The sequence below is a fragment of the Aristolochia californica genome, unplaced genomic scaffold, assembly GCF_029961685.1.
Source record: "Aristolochia californica isolate CCGP_79_NKW_82.1479 unplaced genomic scaffold, dmAriCali1.0.hap1 SCAF_5, whole genome shotgun sequence".
Classification (NCBI taxonomy): Eukaryota; Viridiplantae; Streptophyta; class Magnoliopsida; order Piperales; family Aristolochiaceae; genus Aristolochia; species Aristolochia californica.
In genome coordinates this window covers 970,707-988,807 of record NW_027182214.1, presented here as the reverse complement: position 1 = coordinate 988,807, position 18,101 = coordinate 970,707, and the positions used below count along the sequence as shown (strand labels likewise).

Here is an 18,101-nt window from a genome sequence, read left to right as displayed (position 1 = left end):
TTGCTTTCGTTTCTCGTTTTTTCTTTTTTTCTTTTTTTTCTTATCCTATTCGTATTTGATCTTCCACTCGGACCGGTCGAGTGACCCGTTTGGGAGGGTTCAACCAGGGTGCACTCCGGGCGGGTTAAATGGAAAACTTGATTGAGTCAAACCACCCAAAATTGGGACAAAAACGAACCTGTGGATAATGTTTTTATTACCATGGCTGAGTCAACCCGAGACACAATTGGGTCGACTCAAAACCAGAGCATAGGGGTTGGGGTGGGGGGGTAGATTCGAACCTTCTATAAAGGGCCAACCCCTTGACTCAGACCGAGTCTGGTCACCAAACTTGCGAGTCCTGCGAGTCCTGATATGACTTCTTTTTTTGAATTAATGGTGCATATATTGATAAGAAAAAGAAAGAAAATTACAAACCTAATGTTGGGGACTTGACTCCACAACAAAGTGTTGGAGAGAGATGCCCGCCTTGGCCTGGGAGTCTGCTAGGTAATTAGTAAATCGTGGAATATGATTCCACTTACAGTTTAAAGGAGAAATTAAATTATATATTTCATTGAACATATCTCAATGACGCCATGGGGGATGGTCGTGGTTTGTACACCAATTGATGACCATTTTTTAGTCGCCTTCAATACAAAGGGGTCTAGAAAGGTTGCTAGAGAAGATTTTGAGCCTGTGTAAAAGACCCGAGAGCTTTGTTGTGGTAGAGTCTGAATTGCCGAGGGGGCCTGCATAGGAGAAGAGGAGGTCACCCTTTTCATTGTGGATAACACCATCGAACCCTACTGGACTAGGTAAGCCGAGAGCACTTCCATCAAAATTGAGCTTTAAATGCCCGAGAGGAGGAGGGACTCATATAGCCATAGTTGGGGGGCAAGGGAGCAGAGATAGCCTAGTGATAGATTGCCAGTTACCCCTGAAGTTTGAACCACTGAGATTTCTGAATTTTTTTTTATTCAAGTGCCAGACAGAGACTTGGCTAGAGATTTGCTCAGTCATAACCTCAATAGAGGAGGTTTTGAATTTGAATTTTCCCTTATTACGTTCTATCCAGAGAGCCCAGATTATATGACCAATACAGTAAGATATAATTATTTTACCTAGCTTTGGGAGAATTGAGTTGATGAGTGAGAGTTTTACCTAGCTTTGGGAGTCCTGATCTGACTTTGTTAATTATATTTGAAAATTTTGGAAGCGCTAATAATAATCCAGGTAAATGGATCAAGCTGCCAACCCTTCTTTGAAAGGAGGTTGTACAAAAACGTGTATACCTTCTCTTGTTTAAATGTAGTCCAACATAATTAACATTCTCCCCTTTTCTTGTTTTTAAAGTTTAACTCGTATACGAGAAATACTAGCAGAATTACAGAAAAAGTGAGCTCTGAAAAAACTGAAATGAGATTCCCACTTTGCTCAAATGTAGTCTCCATTATAGATTACAAAGTCCAAGGACTCGGAAGAACAAAACTTCCCCATTCCAAACACCTGTTTGCAGTTGAATCCAACTCTATTGTGAAGACCAACATTTACAACAGTCATATTGAATCTTAAAAGAAACGTTCATAAAGATTTGAAAGAGTAGATCTGGGTATTCAACCAGATTCCCACTTCCAAGTATGGAGAACTGTAATCAGTAACTTTGAAGAAACAGTGTCAAGCTCATTAAACTAACAGCTCTTGGAGTTGGGCTGTGCTGACATAAGAAGAAATGAGCAAAGATTATTAACAACAAGAAACAGATTTTATGGTAATCTTCGAATGGCACATTCTAATTATAGGCTGTGAATGAAGAGCACAGTGGTTTACTTCAGCAGCTTTAGCTCCTAATGCCCCTATTTTCCTGTGATGAGTGATACAGGGTGTTGTTAATAGGCATACAGGTTCCTTTATTCTATCACAGGTCAGAAGCTATTTGTTTGAAGCATCATCGTTGCTCTCAGGGAGGACTAGGGCATCACTCTCTGTGCTATTTGATGGTAGATATGACCACACAAGAGCTGAGGAGCCTAGTGCAATTGTCAGGCCAATTGCACTCCACAGCCACATTCGCCTTCTTTTCCTTTTATGCCTTTGCCTCCTTGCAATCTCTGGTAAGTGGCCGAAGTAAAAGGAGGAATTAGATTTATAAAAACAAAAGGCTCAATGCACTGTTCTATATCTATTGGAAGACAATAAAGAAACAGAAAACAGATGTGACATAATCTCACCAACAGCTTCTTGGTTTCTCTGAGACATCTCACGATTCACAGCTTCGTAATAGCGTAACCGGTCTGACAAACGATTTATCTCAAAGTTCTTGGAAGTAATTTGAGAATCCATCTCAAGTTCAACCTCAGCCCGAGAAGATGCCCTCCCAACAGAGTTGGCCACCCACCGTGCAACGACAACTTGTTGGGACAGGTCTTCTGCCGGATTAATAGTACCAGACTCTTCTTCAGCTTTTACTCCAGAGACAATGGTTTCAGCAGGAGGCAACGTTAGCCCAATATGTGACAAGTGCTGGCCAATCTTCTGCCACTGCCTCTTCAGGTTAATGAGTGCTTCTTCAGCTTCCTTACGCTTCTCAATTTCCATCATCAGATTAATCCTTATATCATGCAGTTCAGATTGAGCAGCATTGCATCGAGCCGAGTAAAAAGCACCTCCCTTTGAGAGTCCTACAGTAAAAGGTAAGAATTTACAAAACACTGAGACTTGTAGATAGATTCTTTCAATCAAACAAATTGACAGAACTCCAGCACAGGAATAATATGGAAAAGCAAGAAGGGCACTTCTATTCAACATCTGTAGCACCAGGTGAAGAGACATCTTGTGCAGGTCAGCACCTGTTAGTAAGCAAATGCGAGTTATCTAGGTGTCTGATAAAAATTTTACACCTTATGGAAAATTCCAAGATATAGCTCCCCATAGGTACAAGAGTGGACCCATTACTCACTAGTTCTGCAAGTACTATCTGCCCTAATAATCTAGGTCATGCTAACTTAGTGTCCATGGCTGCTTCAGGCAATTAATGCTGCAAAAACTGAATCAGTGCTAATAGTCAGCAGCCTGGTCAATTCTTGTAATGTAGGATTATTGACACAACACTCTAAAACAAACATGGTTTCTTGCCTCGGATTTTGGAAGCCAATTCACACTATCTACGACTATGACAAAAATATATAAATAAATAAATCATATAACACCTAATCTTTTCTACTTGGGTGCTTTGTTCAAGTTGCAATGTTTGTTATCAGTGTTGCATTTTTACGTCAAACTTTTGCAAAACGAGCATGCACAAGTTAATGCTTATTGAAGATTATTTTCTGGCTAAATACACATACAAATAATCTATGAGTAAGAACAGCTCCTAATAGATAGAGAACATAAAAAGGAAATTTGTAGCAATCAATGACAATGGAAATACCTTCATAGGCATCACCATGTTCCCCAGAAAGCATAAGGTGCTTCCATGAGTGTTCAATACCACCATTGTCCTCTGTATCTGCGTTGCTATGAACACTTATCGACTCCTGAGTGTCAAAGAAATCTTCACATTCAAATTCTTTATCAGAATCAACAGTCAATGGCTTTGCAGAGCTGTCAGCAACAAATATCTCGTCCAAACCATTGCTTTCAAGTTTTCTATCCACTAAACCATTTAGAGAAAGGTCATCATGCAGGCTGGATACTGAGGCAGTGCCAGGGACATCTTCAACCACATCTTGAAGAATGTCATCTCCCCCAACTACAATGTCCAAAATCTTCTTTTCTTCCTGACATTGAGATGGGACAACCTCATCCTTAACTCCATTGTCCAAAACCTTCCTTTCTTCATGAGATTGAGATGGGGCAAAATCATTCAGAGAAGCACTTCGAAGAAGACGTGGCCCACGCCTCTTATGATCAATAATATATGGTGATGGAGGGAATGATGTTGGAGAATCAGGAAGTGGGGTTACCTCAGGAGTTGTATACAGTTTTGGTGATATATAACCATGTCGAGGTTTCCTTTCATCTGATGATCTTACTTGCTCCAGCTTTGGAGTTGGGACGAGGGGTTTCATGGAGCTTTTCTGACCCCCCGGTTCCAATAATCTGTCGAATGAAATAGCTGTAAATGTTGGCATTCTTTTATGTTAGAGGTTGAACTCCCAGCTCATATAGCATCCATTTGTACCAGCAAATACCTGGAACAACGATCAGAGTTTTGTAAAAGGTGCAAAAATTTAAATCTCAAAAACAACTAAATGTAGCTAAAGCAAACCATACAATCAATTTTTCCAGGAAAAACAAACTCCAAGACAACAAATAGAAGTCTAAGAAAAGGTCTTTGTTGAATTTTTTTGCTTAGGTCTTTAGCACAAAATTCTGGCTCAACAAAGATGAGTTAACTTAAAACCTCATTTTCTGTCTATTACTTGAAAGTTAATAACAGCCAAACAAAATTAGGAGCTCAACATCTACTAAATCCAAGGGATAGGAACCACAACTAACCAGACTGATTACAAACCATTCAGAACTTCCTCTTTGAAAACTAAGATTATCCAAATAAAAACCTCACAAAGTCATAGATACCCAAAAAGTGAATGCAAAAAATAGACTGGGGATTCATTGTTCGTATGATAAAAAGGAACAAGACATGAAACTCTGCACGAAAATTCCATGTTTAGGGTCATAGTATTTTCCTATTTTATGCATTTTTCTTTTGTTCTTTCATGCATGCATTTCCAAGTTGTAAGGGGAAAGTGAAGTAGGGGAAACGGATCATTGTGGGTTAAGTCGATGCAAGGGGAGAATGGCATCTATGTAAGGGGGTTTTATATCATTCAACCTCTTTTTATTTGGCAAATAAAAAGAGCACGAGCTCTAGAGGAGGCAGCAAATTTCCAGCAACTCAAAGTTTTGTTTCAGAAATAGGGAGACATGTGCCTTCTCAATGTAGCACAGCAATCCTTTTCACTCTCTCATGTTCTCTTATTTTTCCACTTTTCCTCTCTTCCTCTTTAATTTTCTGAGCATGTATCATTTGGTGTCAAAGCCAATGACGTTCCCTGGGCGTGCCAGTAGAATTTTTGCATGGGAAACAGAGGTGCCTATCACCTGTTCAAAGAAAACCAATAAGACTTAAGCATGGGCAAACTCCGGTGTTAGCGGCTAATATGGTAATCACACTTAAATTCAAAGATCAATGATTTGAATCAGTCTCTAGAAGTGAAGCTTACAGATTTACAATTTTTATTTAAGGAGCTAGTCTCAAGGCATGGGACGGAGTCTCATGGGTCTCCGTCAATCGGCCAGATCTAAATCGTAGCCCTCCATTGGAAGTAGTACCCGAATTATGAGGTTAGATTGTCCCAAGTATGTGGATTATGATGAATAGACTGCTTGGGTGAAAAACGCTGAGCAATTCTTCCATTACCACAATATAAGGGAGAGTCAGAAAGTGAATTTGGCAATTTTCTACTTGGAGCAAGATTTTTATAGTGGTATTATAGCCATAAGGAAGAGAACAGAGAGGCAAATTGAGCTGAGTTTATGGGGGCTTTCTATGCATGTTTTAGTCCCAAAAAGCACAAAAATTTGCATTGTGTTGCATAAGGATATTCGTGTAGGTCAGCTTTTTTGACCCCAAAACAATGGTGAAGATCACCTGGTTGGATAATGTGCAGAAAGAGAAGCTCAAGATTCTCTAGAGTTTGGGTCAGACTTCCAAGCAAACACGACTACTGGCGACAACTCCAAACACAAGGAGGCATCCCCAATGATAGCACCATGCTCAAACAGAAAAAGCAGGGACTAAACCTTTCCAAAAACTCACTCGAGAAAAAATGGACAGCTGGTATACCTGAGGTTTATGCTTCAATTGTGACGAGAAATTCGCACCAAGGCATCGGTGTAAGCAATTTCAGTTGCTTCTTTTTGAAGAACCCAACAAGACCATAAGTGGGGATGAGATAAGAGGACCATGCCAAACTGTCGGAAGCATTCTCTTGGCTCCATTAACACAATGGCTGGACATTTTAATCCATGCACCATGAAGTTAAAGGGGGCCATTATAAACAATAAAGTCATGGCTTTGCTAGACAACTGTAGCACCCATGATCTCCTCAGCAGCAAAGAGGCCAAATGACTTGACTTTTTTCAAACAAAGGTTTCTACTTTTCGTACTATAATTGGCAATGGGAAATATCTCTAATGTTTGTCCAAGTGCAGGGAAGTACCTATTTCTGTCCAGGGTACTGATTGGGTGGAATTTTACAAACTCCTTCAAGTTTGACAAAGACAACCAGGTTGTTCAGTGGAAGATTGCAGGGGTGCCTGAAACTGGGTCTAATCAAGTCACTTTCTAGAGGTTCCATTTCAGAGGGGGGACTTCCCCCTCTCCCAGTTTCTAGTCATGTTGTATGAGTTGACAGATGCACCCACTACTTTCCAAAGTATGATGAATTCTGTTTTCCAGCCTTACAACAATTTGCTCTTGTGTTTTAGGTTGACATTCTTCTTTACAATAAAAATATGAACCTTCCGAAGATCTCTATGTGATACTGAAGGTTTTATGGCAGCATCACCTTTTCTTGAACAGATCCAAATGCACCTTCAATTCTACTGAAGTGGCGTACTTAGGGCTTATTACCGATGCCCAGACGAGTTTTGGCAAATCCACAAAAGCCAGCTGCCATGTCATCTTGACCTATTCCATCCACTATTAATTAGTTGTTCTAGGGGTGACAGCCTATTATAGGTGGTTTATCAAATATTATGGGTAGATCAAGGCCACTCATAGATTTCCTTAAATCAGCAAAAAATATCTCTAAATATTAAATCTTAAATAAAATCCATGCCTCAAATCAGCACTCTATACATGCGTTGACAAGAAAATAAATTAGTTTTGAAAAATTAAGGCAGAGAAACAAAACATGAACTTAAAAGCTGTCTCTTATCTTTTTTCCTTTCCATACCACCTCTGAATGCATCATCTAGTTTTTGTTTTCTTGGAATCATCCAGTTCGATGCAATAAAAGGTCATCACATGCTACAAGACCTCAATAAATTGAAAACCCCCGACCCTTGATCAATTCCCAGAGGCTATAAACCTCCTAAGCTGTTGAAGTTGAATAAGTCCAATACCATAGAAGACCAAAAGCAAACATAGCAATTCCATGAACTGATAGTTTATCTAAATAACAAATACGAAGAGGTGAAATTGCCTATTCCAGAAGAAATCCCAGAATCAAAGATCCCAGAGAACCCTCTTGCAATAAATATTCCAAAGGTAAAGGTTTTCTATAAGGATCCCAGAACGCGAGAGACCAAATGAACACATGTTCGATAACTTGTGACCTTGTTCACAGAAAAGTTTCCTGTCTGTTTCCGGATAATCAAAGTCGACCCCAAGCGTCCTTTATTACAGAGATTTTGCAGCAGATGGAAAAGTCCAAACAAATATCAACCAAAACCAAATGAAAAACGGAGCAAACAAATATTTACCTCCTTTAGAGATCCCTAGCTCTGCAAGAAGGAAGAGTATTGAAAACTTAAGAAATTCCTCCCCCTCAGTCAAGCCTTCTGGGTTTGATTACCGCATCCATGACGAGAAAACAGAGCTTGAGAGCAAAGCTTAACGAACAGCCGAGGTTGTTTGTCTGTATTCAACGGCTTTTCTGGGCCGCAGTTTCCGTGTCCATGGAGCTAGAAATAATAAAATAAAATAAACTTGCCAGGCTTACGTGCGGAGAAGAAGCACTCGTTTGTCGTTCCGAAGCCTTCCACTATTCCACCCTTGTATTATTCAGATTCCGGGGAAGAAATTAAAAAAAAAAAACTCAGATAGTAAGACTGCAAAGAAATAAATAACAAACTAGATGAGAAAAAGTGGGGGAAAGAGGGGAGAGATGATTAAACAAAAAAAAATGTTGAAATAGGGAGAAACAGAGATTTGTCCACGGAAACAACTGTGATGGGGAGCTTCTTCTCGGTTTCCCTTTCGTATGTTCCTATTTTGTTCTTGCAAATTGGGAAATGAACGCACAATTTTTTTAAATTCCATCTACACCCTCTCATCTCTTTTTTTTTATATTTAAAATAATGTTTGTTATGTAATTTTCTTATAATATAAGGGTATTCATGTAATATTAATTAATAAACTTTTAACCGGTTGGATTTTAAGGTTAACCACCTCCCTAAACCAACATGAACCCAATTCACTACCAACCCTCTCTTTCTTTTCCATTTTTTAGCAAAGTTCCTAGATCTCCATTTAAAATAAAAAAATAAAGAAAAAAATAAAAAATATATACGCGAAATTCATCGTACTATAGTATTTTAGGTAATCGGATAATCAGATATAGAATAAGTTTTATCCATTTATGTTATGTTTAACAAAAGGTAAACGGATTGTCACATAATTTTACTCAAATACGTATACGTGTAAGATGTTTTATTTCATATCAATTTATAAACGGATGGATAAATTGATAGAACGAATAATCGAGTAAAATTGAAATCCAATATGGCTGTGAACAGATAAGAATGGGTGAATTTTGCTATGTTACCCTTCATTTTTACATATCATATACCTAAAAATCTGATACATATTAGGTCATACTGGGAGACAGATTAGGTATCGAAAGGATGGTTACATTTTTATATTGGGTATTTTTTTTAACCCAGAAAATTATTAAAATAATTAAATAATTAATAAATTAATAAAAAATATTTTTCACCATTTTATACTAAAGTGTTATTATAAAAATCTTTTTATCATTTGATTTTTATATCATATACATAAAGTATATGAAATAGTATTTTTCTATTGATAGAAACATGTTAAACTATTGGGTCCAAAAGAGGGTTGGATCAAGTAATGGTGTGGAACTCACCTTATATTTTCTTAGGAGTCTCTCAACTTGCCTTAAGTAGAACTTTTGAACTTAAGAAAACCGACTTAAACTCCGATAACTCTGACCTAAATTTCACCAAAACTGAGTCAAATCCTGAATCCCAGTCACTTGACCATGCTTAAATATTTTTAAAATCAAGATTAAAAAATAAATATTCTCTTATGATAAGAGAGAGAGAGAAAAAACAATGGAAGCATCCTTCTGCAATCGTTTTAGCAAGGGAGAAGGAGAGAGTGGCAGTTTCCTTCTTCAATCGTTTTAAACAGAAGGAAATGCAATTTCATTGACGTGGAGACGATGGATGGATCTCGTTGCTGGGATTTTTTCGTCCACTCGTTTTGACTTGTATATTCCCAGACAGACATGACAGATACCAGAGAGCATTCATGGCAAGACGTTTGCTCACCTCCTTGTCTCCCCTTGTCTCGACTCAGTCACTCTCTCTCATACTCTCATCAAGTTCTTTCTGGCAATGAAAAGGTTACAGAGAATCAAATTCAAGGTCCTGTCCATTCATCTGGATTTGACCATCGTTTCACACCCATGGATTAGAGGAGTTTTCCGGTAGAGATGTTTTCGCAGAGAATCTTCAAAGAAACTTATATCATTCTGGTTGATTTTCAGGGAGGAGATGGAAGTTCATACCTCACATCCCGTGTTGCACGTCCGACATGGATGTGGAAGACGACATTTCTTCCAGTTGTATTCTTTCTGGAACTGAAAACGTTTTGTCTGAAAAGCTTTCAGAGCTCGTGGGCAGTGACAAGACTGGTACAGTCCAAGGTTTCTGAATAGCTGGTACAGAGAAGAAAGTCTGAAATGATGGCAGCAACCGGGCTTGCCCACCAGAGACGGTGCCTGCTCCGGGATTGTCTCGCCTGAGAACACCGGCTGTGATCAATCTTAAACAATTTCTTCAACTAGCAAATGTACCATAAATTCACTGAGAAAATACTTCTTATAATAAATACTCGATTTTCCTATTGTTAATTAGGAAGAAGGTGACCCAACTACACCATCAAAGTTGTTCCTCTAGTGGAGCCCTCAGTTTTTAATCAAGATAGTGGTCCTTCCTCTATCCATTGAATCCGATAATTAGGGTGAATTAATGTTTGTTTGACAACTTCGATTAACCCCTCAATGTGGCCATCCGATTAACCTAACATGAAGACCAATTCGATAAACCCCTGTTCGATTAACCTAACATGAAGACCAATTCGATAAACCCCTCGTTCGATTAACCTAACATGAAGGCCAATTCGATAAACCCCTCGATGTGGCCACTGAGCCAATTGCATATATGGTATTTTGATTATTTAAATTATTTTTCATTTGGTAAAATTATGTCACATAAAATGGTAACATATATGAGCTTATATTCAATATATTTAACATAAAGTTTAGCTTATACAACTAATAAAATTGAATCTCACTTGCGTCTCATGTTACCACCGTTCCTCACTTTACAATAACATTATTTAATAGGACGGCGTATCTTTGTAAGACTCCACGTGTAATAAAATGATTGGAAAATATTTAAAATAGCGGGCCCATTCACGTTATCCTATCATCAGGAGCGTTGTCGGAGAGATCTAAAGGCGTGACATTTCATAGATGACGCGGCGCGGCATCCACCAATATCCGAGTTACGTGGCATTTCCAGCCACATGTTTTTCTAGGAATAAATAAACGGTCAAGATTTTTTTAACGTCACGTCGGTTGGCCTATTTTGGAGTCGGTCCAAGCCGAGTCGGAGTGGGACAGCCGGCTCGATTATTCAAAAGATATAATTTTAAATAGAAGCATCCACTTCTCATTCAAGAAAACCTCATAAAATAATAAATAATTTTTATGTAAATTTATTATAAAAATTTTGAATTAAGTATATTCAATTTTTTTAATTATTTTTAAAATAGAAAAAACTTTATTAAATTGACATAAATCCGATAGAGTCGGTTTTTTTATTGAACTAATCCTCCAATTTATCATCTAATTATCATTAAAAAAACCCTTCAAGAGAACTCAATATTTTTTATTTTTTTTATTTTTCTTGTTTTCTTCAAGTTTTGTGATCTTGTATTATCCACAATGAAACTGATAAAATTCAATTATATAAATCTCTCCTATAAAGAAACAATAGAGAAGCTTCACAAAATTTAAGAGGCTAGGGTAGAAAGGAAAAAAAGGAATTTTTTTTGTGGAAGGAGGGTTTTTGGTTTTTTTATAAAATTGGCATAGTCTCTCTATCTCTATCTCTATCTGATTTGATTGATTCTTGGAACATTAAATATATTGTCTCTTCTTGGAACATTAAATACATTTGCCCCCTCCCACATCTGATTTCATAAAAAATTTATATTCATAGAACCATTGTCTTAGTCCAAGTTAAAAGTTGAAGCCTTAGAAGAAGATTTGTGCTAAACAAATTCAATCATAGTAAAAAAAATATATATGTTTAACAATTATTTTTTTATTCGATTAGTTGTTAGATCAGATATAACACTTTTCGAATTTTAGAGTGTTTATAAACGTTTGAAATTTTTTTTTTAAAGTTTCGATTGTTCAAGAACTGGATATTTGATTATGATGCTATAAGATAAATATCGAAATTTTGATAGCGTCTAAACTTAAGGGTGTGTTTATGCCAATAAGAAATATAGAAAAAAAATGTCACTGAAAAATTATTCATCGACTAGGCCATTTGTTGAAATTGAAAATTTTTCATTTGATTCTTTTGACCTTTAAGAAATGTTAAAAAATATAGGAAAATGAGTTTTCTATTGCTCTAATCGGAGACTATAGCAAAAATTAAACTGAGAAGCCCTAAATTAATTTATAAAAAAAATAATTATTCCAATATATTTATAAACACCATAACTAATTTAATTTATATTATTTCCTATGGTAGCACAAATACAAGAAAACGAGTCAAAGAGAATTATTTTTTTCCAATAAAAAAATTCAATAAGAGAATTAGTCAAAGAGAAAATAATTTTTCTGTCATTTTGTTTCCCTATGACAACGTAAATGGTCGAATAGGGTATTGAAAAAAATTAAAATTAAATTAATTTTTTTTTTAAAATTTAAGAGTCCAATAGAGGAAAAGTATAAGGTATTTTAACGGTAGAATTATTTTTTAAGCTCATTCTGATCGGATTAGCGAAGTGCATCGATTTATTCAAATTTTATTATTTTATATCATATTAATATTTTTGTCACATATGAAAGCAAAAATTTATATGGTCATATTTAAAATTACTAAATGACCTTAATAATATTTTAAAAATAAAAAATAAAAAGTCTTCAGTCCATGTCCCAAAGTCGAGTGCTCTAATGGAGCTAGCCGGGGAGAGCGCGAGCGCGCCAACCTTGGAAACCAATTTATACAGATCGGGTAAATAACGAACGGTGCATCGTATTATTTCTTTAAATGGTTAAAAAATAGTTTCTATTTAAGTAGAAACTAACGTTCCAGTGATCTGAAAGTCTCTTCTCAATGACGCCCAGCAGCAGAATCACCGCCGCCATGGGGAGAACCGGCCAGTGGTACTACTACACCCCTCCTTAATTCCCTCTTCTCCTTCTTCTCCACAATTCCCATCTTTTTGTTTTTTTGTTTTTTGACTGACATGGTGGTGTTGGGTGTTACATTGCAGGGTGTTCTCGAACGAGATCCCGACAGACGTGGTGGTCGAGGTGGGGGAGGCGAACTTCTCCCTCCACAAGTTTATGCTGATAGCCAAAAGTGGGTATGTCAGGAAGCTCGCCATGGAATCTGATGTCAACAGGATTTGTCTGTCGGAGATCCACGGCGGGCCCGAGGCGTTCGAGAAGGCGGCCAAGTTCTGCTACGGCGTCAACTTCGAGATCACCGTCCATAACGTGGCGCCGCTCCGGTGCGCTGCCGAGTACTTGGAGATGACCGAGGATTACTGCGAGGGTAATTTGGCGGAGCGTGCGGAGGATTTTTTTACCTGCGCGGCGCTGACGAACTTCTCCGGCGCGCTCGCGGTGCTGAAGTCGTGCGAGGGGCTTGGGGGGGTGGCGGAGGAGTTGAAGATCGTGCAGCGGTGCGTCGACGTTCTGGGGCTTAAAATATGCAATGAGGCGAATTTTCCGAGCCGGTCGCCGGTGGACTGGTGGGCGGCGGAGCTATGCGTGCTGCAGATCTCGGCGTTTCACAAGATCATTACAGCGATGAAACTCAGAGGGGCGAAGACGCAGACGATCGCCTCCGCGGTGATCACCTACGCAGAAAAGTCGTTGCCGGACCTCGTCCGGGACCAGTCCGGCAGGGGCGTCGTCACCTCGTCCTCCCCTGCCGACGGAGCCGTCCGCAAAGCTCAACGCAACCTCCTCGAGTCCATCGTCTCCCTCCTCCCGGCCGAAAAGGCCGCCCTCCCCATCGGCTTCCTCTGCTGCCTCCTCCGCGCCGCCATCTTCCTCAACGCCTCCGTGGCCTGCAAGAACGATCTGGAGAAAAGGGTGGCCGCCATTCTCGAGCACGTCATGGTGGGCGACCTCCTGGTCCTCTCTTTCACCTACGACGGCGAACGGCTGTTCGACCTCGACAGCGTGAGGAGGATCATCGCGGGGTTCGTGGAGAGGGAAAAGAACGCTGGAGTCTTCGGCGTCACCAACACGGCTTCCCTAGCCTTGCAAAGGGTCGCCAAAACCGTCGACGCCTACCTGGCCGAGATCGCCACCGACGGCGACCTCAGCATCTCCAAGTTCACCGGGATCGCCAACCTGGTCCCCAAAGCCGCCAGGAAAGTGGAAGACGATCTCTACCGGGCCATAGATATCTACCTCAAGGTAAAAAAATCTTACGGATCTTAACTGTGCTTATTACTTCGTCAAGAAGAACTTCCAATACTGAAACAGTTTGTATTTCCTGGGATTAAACGACAGGCACACACAGGACTGGACGAGATCGAGAGGGAGAAGGTCTGCAGCGTCATGGACCCGTTGAAGCTCTCGCACGAAGCCCGCCTCCACGCCTCCCAGAACAAGCGGCTCCCCGTTCAGATCGTCCTCCACGCCCTCTACTACGACCAGCTGAACCTCCGCAGCGGCGGTGCTGGCGACGACCAGCTCGACTCTTCGAAGGCCATCATAACCCGGCATCAAAACCAGCCAGACTCGTCCCTGATCAAGGAGAACGAAAATCTGAGGTTAGAGTTGACCAGAATGAAGCTGTTCATATCTGATCTTAAGAGAAACCAAGGACCCTCCACGAAGGCCCCCAAGAGATCCACCTTCCTCTCCTCCATGTCCAAGACACTGGGGAAGCTCAATCCCTTCCGCCATGGCTCCAAGGACACGTCGAACATTGAAGAATCTGTGGAGGTGGCCAAGCCAAGGAGGAGGAGGTTCTCCATTTCTTAGGAACTGTAGAAAGGATTTGTGAATACTGAATAGTTTTCTTCCATAGGAGGGAATGCTGGAGTGAGGGATTTGTATCATTTTGAAGTAGATTGGTGTGAACAAATTTTTATTTTTGATGTGTGAAATTTTGTTATTTCTTGTTCATGTGTTCTTATATATGTATTAAGCAAAAATCAATCAAATTTAAACTAATTTTCAATAATAGTTTTCCAAATCAAGCAAGTCGGTTTAGATTTTTGACTAGGCGAGTTGAATCGTAGGAAGTGACTTGACTCTTCTATTTCGACCAAATCTCTTCTTTCTCATTCTCCCTCTAATTATCGAACTGGCGAATCTTGATTCGACTCAAATTAATTGGCAATATAAGTTTCCAAGTTGGTTTAGATTTTCGACTTGGTGAGTTGAGTTGAGTTGAAGGAATTGACTCAACTCTTCTATTTCGACCAAATCGCTTTCGACTCACTTTGCGTCTAACTATCGAATTAGCGAATCTTGATTAGAATCAAATTAATTGGCAATATAAGTATCCAAGTCAGTTTAGATTTTCAAATGGGTGAGTCGAGTTATAGGAAATGACTCAACTCTTCTATTTCAAGCAATTCTCTTCCGAGTCACTCTGCATCTAACTATCGAACTGGTGAATCTTGATTCGACTCAAATTAATTGGCAATACAAGTATCCAACTTCTCAACCATCAAAATTGACTATTTTTATGTTTTTTTTTTCAGCTTTTTTTATGCTTGGATGTGGTGGATTGAGTGGGACATGTAATGAAAAGAGCCAATTTTTGTTTTGGTGAAGTTGTGGTACAAGACAAATGAGTTAGTAGTCTTTAGGATATGGATATTGGAATGTTTCATGTTTGGGATAAGGTTTAGGATATTGGAATGTTTAAGATAATGTAGAAATCAAAACAATTCATATCAAGGGAAAAATAATACTCTCTTAAATTGTAAACCCTCTTATTCAATACCCAGAAACGATTTGATTTTAATTAATTGCTATTTGTGTTTAATGCATGGGATGTTACATTGATTAGAGTCCAAAAAGCAAATATCCTTTGTCCATAGGATTTCTCATCATTGAAGACTGTTTTTGGAGTCAATTAGGATTTCGTCTTGCTCTTTTGCTGTGGGCATCCTTCTCTACAGCTTCAGTTATTGGAGTGGGTGTCAAATTTCCCAAAACTTGAACCCATCCTCGAACTCTAACCCTAAAACCGAACCTTAAAAACCTGAAAAAATTTTGAAATATCAAACCCAAACTCAATCACCATCCCTATAAACCCAATTTAAACCCAACCCATCCCGGCCTGACCCACTTAAACCCGACCCATCTTCGTTTCATCTCCGTAAATCCAACCTATCCTTACCCCATTTTATAAGCTCATCTCATCCCTACAGTAGGGGTGGCTTCGAACCGAGCCAGCTCGGGAGCGGCTCGAGTTTGGCTTGGTTTCGGTTTGGTTCGATTCATTATCTTTCGAACTCGAGCCGAGCTCGACCGAAGCCAAGTTCGGTTCATCGGCTCACGAGCTGGCTTGAGGTGAGTCGGGATCGGTATCGGGAGCAGAAGCGTGAGCGAGAGTGAGGGGGGGAAATTTTTTCCTCCCCTCGTCACCGCCGAGCCCCTCCCATTGGCTGTTGTCGTCGCCTCTATCGCCGTCGACAACTACTCGCCGCCTCTATCGCTGTCGACAACTACTCGCCGGCCGCCTTTGTGGCTGTCCGTTCGATTTCTTCCTCTCCTCGTCGTCGCCTCTGTTTCCATCACTGCCGCTTCCGTCGCAGCCAGTCGTCATCCCCGACGACATGTCCTCCCCGGCGCCGTAACCCCCTTCCCTCCGCATCGTCTCGGTAGAAAACTAGAACCAGTAAGTTCAAGGGAGAAATTAGGGGAGAAATTATCTTCCCCCTCCCTCGCGCGAAGATGATTTCGCACGTGCGAGATCATAAAGTAAAAAAAAAGAAAAAACTTTTTCCTTTAAACTCTCATTCGTCATACCTTTTGAACAAATTAAAAGTACATTTTATAGAAATAAGTTTCGATGAGCTATTAGTATCTCATGTTTTTTTTAAATATTTTTTTAATTGAAAATTCTTATTAAAAAATCATAGATCTAAGTAAGATTTTCTTGCCAAGATGAGGCAAAAAACTGTATAGAATTTTTGAATAAGTATTTAACAGTTGATGCTGTTATACTTTTAACATGAAGCAATTTTCATTGTAATTTTGTGTTTGACATTTTATTTGATTAAAAATGTATTGATAAGTATAATAATATATTAGATTGATTATTAGTTTTTATTTATTTCCCTAGAAGAGGCAATAAGAGGTCCATTTAACTTTCCTAAGAAAATTTAAAATATTTCTTGTAATTTTCTAATAAGTCACTAATAGTAATAGGATTTTATTTAAAGGATTTATAGTTTTTACTTGGGTGATTGTAAATCGATATTGATATTTCATTTAATTGTGTTGTATTTGATTATTATATGGAGTTTATTCATAATGTTATGCAGTGTATGGAGTGTTTAGACATTTTTATGGAGTGTATGGAGTGTATAAACAATTTCATGGAGTGTTTATGGAATGTATGGACAATTTTATGGAGTGTTTATGCAGGTATTATATATATAAATTATGCCCAATTTTAAGTAGAGGTTATGCCGAATTTTATATAGGTATTATAAACATAGATTATGCTCAATTTTAAGTAGAGGTCATGCCCAATCTTATACATGTATTATATATATAGGTTATGCCCAATTTTATGTAGAGGTCAAACCCAATTTTATGTAAAATGTATACATAATTTTATATACAATTTATTTTATATATATTTTTTGAAAAATTTTAAATGTATGTTGAAGTTTGAGCTCTGCTCGAACTTGATTAAAATTTTTGGGCTCGAGTTCGATAACAATTTTAGGCTCGAGATGAGGTTCGGCTCGAAGCTCAGCTCGAAATATTATATCAAACTCAACTTGAACATAGGCAGGTTCAGGCTCGGCCCAACTCGATGTCACCCCTACCTACAGGTCATCTTTGGAGAAGACCGTTCTTGATCTAAAACCCAAACTCGAAATCGGAACCCAAAAATTTTTAGTAAGTAAGCTCAGGTTCCCCATGAAACCCATTCGAAATTAGTTACTATCTTATATAATTAAGAATAAAGTAAAATTATTTATAATTAAATATATAAATTAAAATGATTACTTTTATAATATCCAAATAGTTAATCAAAATATTATTTTTGAAATATCTAAATTTTCGCTCTTAAATTTAAATTTAATTATAATATTAAAAACCTTAAATTATATAAATAAAACATTATTTTATTAATAAAATTACTCTAATAGATTCAACTTTTATAAGATATTTTTATTTAACTTTTCTATTAATAATCCAAGACAGATTTTGACTTGTCTTAATTAATAAATAATTTAAAATAAATTCAGATGATTTATTAATTAAATATAAAAATAAAATGATGAAATAAATACTTACTTTTATAATATCCAAATGATTAACCAAAGTTGTTACTTTTGCAATATCTAAATTCTTACTCTTAAATTAGTAACTAAATATAATATTAAAATTATAAATTTATATAAATAAAAATTTATTTTGTTATATAAATTAACTCTGATAGATTTAAATTTTATAAGATAATCTCTTTTAAATTTTCTATTAATAAACCAAGATAATTTTATTTAAATATTCTTTTAATAAACTAAAAAGTTAAATCCATCAGTCATGCCATGACCATGCCCTTAACCTCTTTACAATTGACATAAAACAAGAACAAGACCAATTACCACAAGA

The 18,101-nt window shown here is 38.1% G+C and overlaps 2 protein-coding genes across 2 annotated transcripts; one reads left to right on the top strand and one right to left on the bottom strand.

Moving 5' to 3' along the window:
• Positions 1-1,385: 1,385 nt before the first annotated feature.
• LOC137966401 (uncharacterized) lies at positions 1,386-7,920 on the bottom strand. Its single transcript, XM_068812995.1, has 4 exons — positions 7,474-7,920; positions 3,410-4,172; positions 2,211-2,660; positions 1,386-2,090 (listed from the first exon to the last, which is right to left on the bottom strand). The coding sequence occupies exons 2-4, from the start codon at positions 4,110-4,112 to the stop codon at positions 1,912-1,914; spliced, it is 1,332 nt and encodes a 443-aa protein (XP_068669096.1). The 5' UTR covers positions 4,113-4,172; positions 7,474-7,920; the 3' UTR covers positions 1,386-1,911.
• A 4,462-nt stretch (positions 7,921-12,382) lies between these two features.
• Positions 12,383-14,411, top strand: LOC137966126 (root phototropism protein 2-like). Its single transcript, XM_068812642.1, has 3 exons — positions 12,383-12,431; positions 12,542-13,700; positions 13,797-14,411. The coding sequence occupies exons 1-3, from the start codon at positions 12,412-12,414 to the stop codon at positions 14,271-14,273; spliced, it is 1,656 nt and encodes a 551-aa protein (XP_068668743.1). The 5' UTR covers positions 12,383-12,411; the 3' UTR covers positions 14,274-14,411.
• The last annotated feature ends 3,690 nt before the right edge of the window (positions 14,412-18,101 follow it).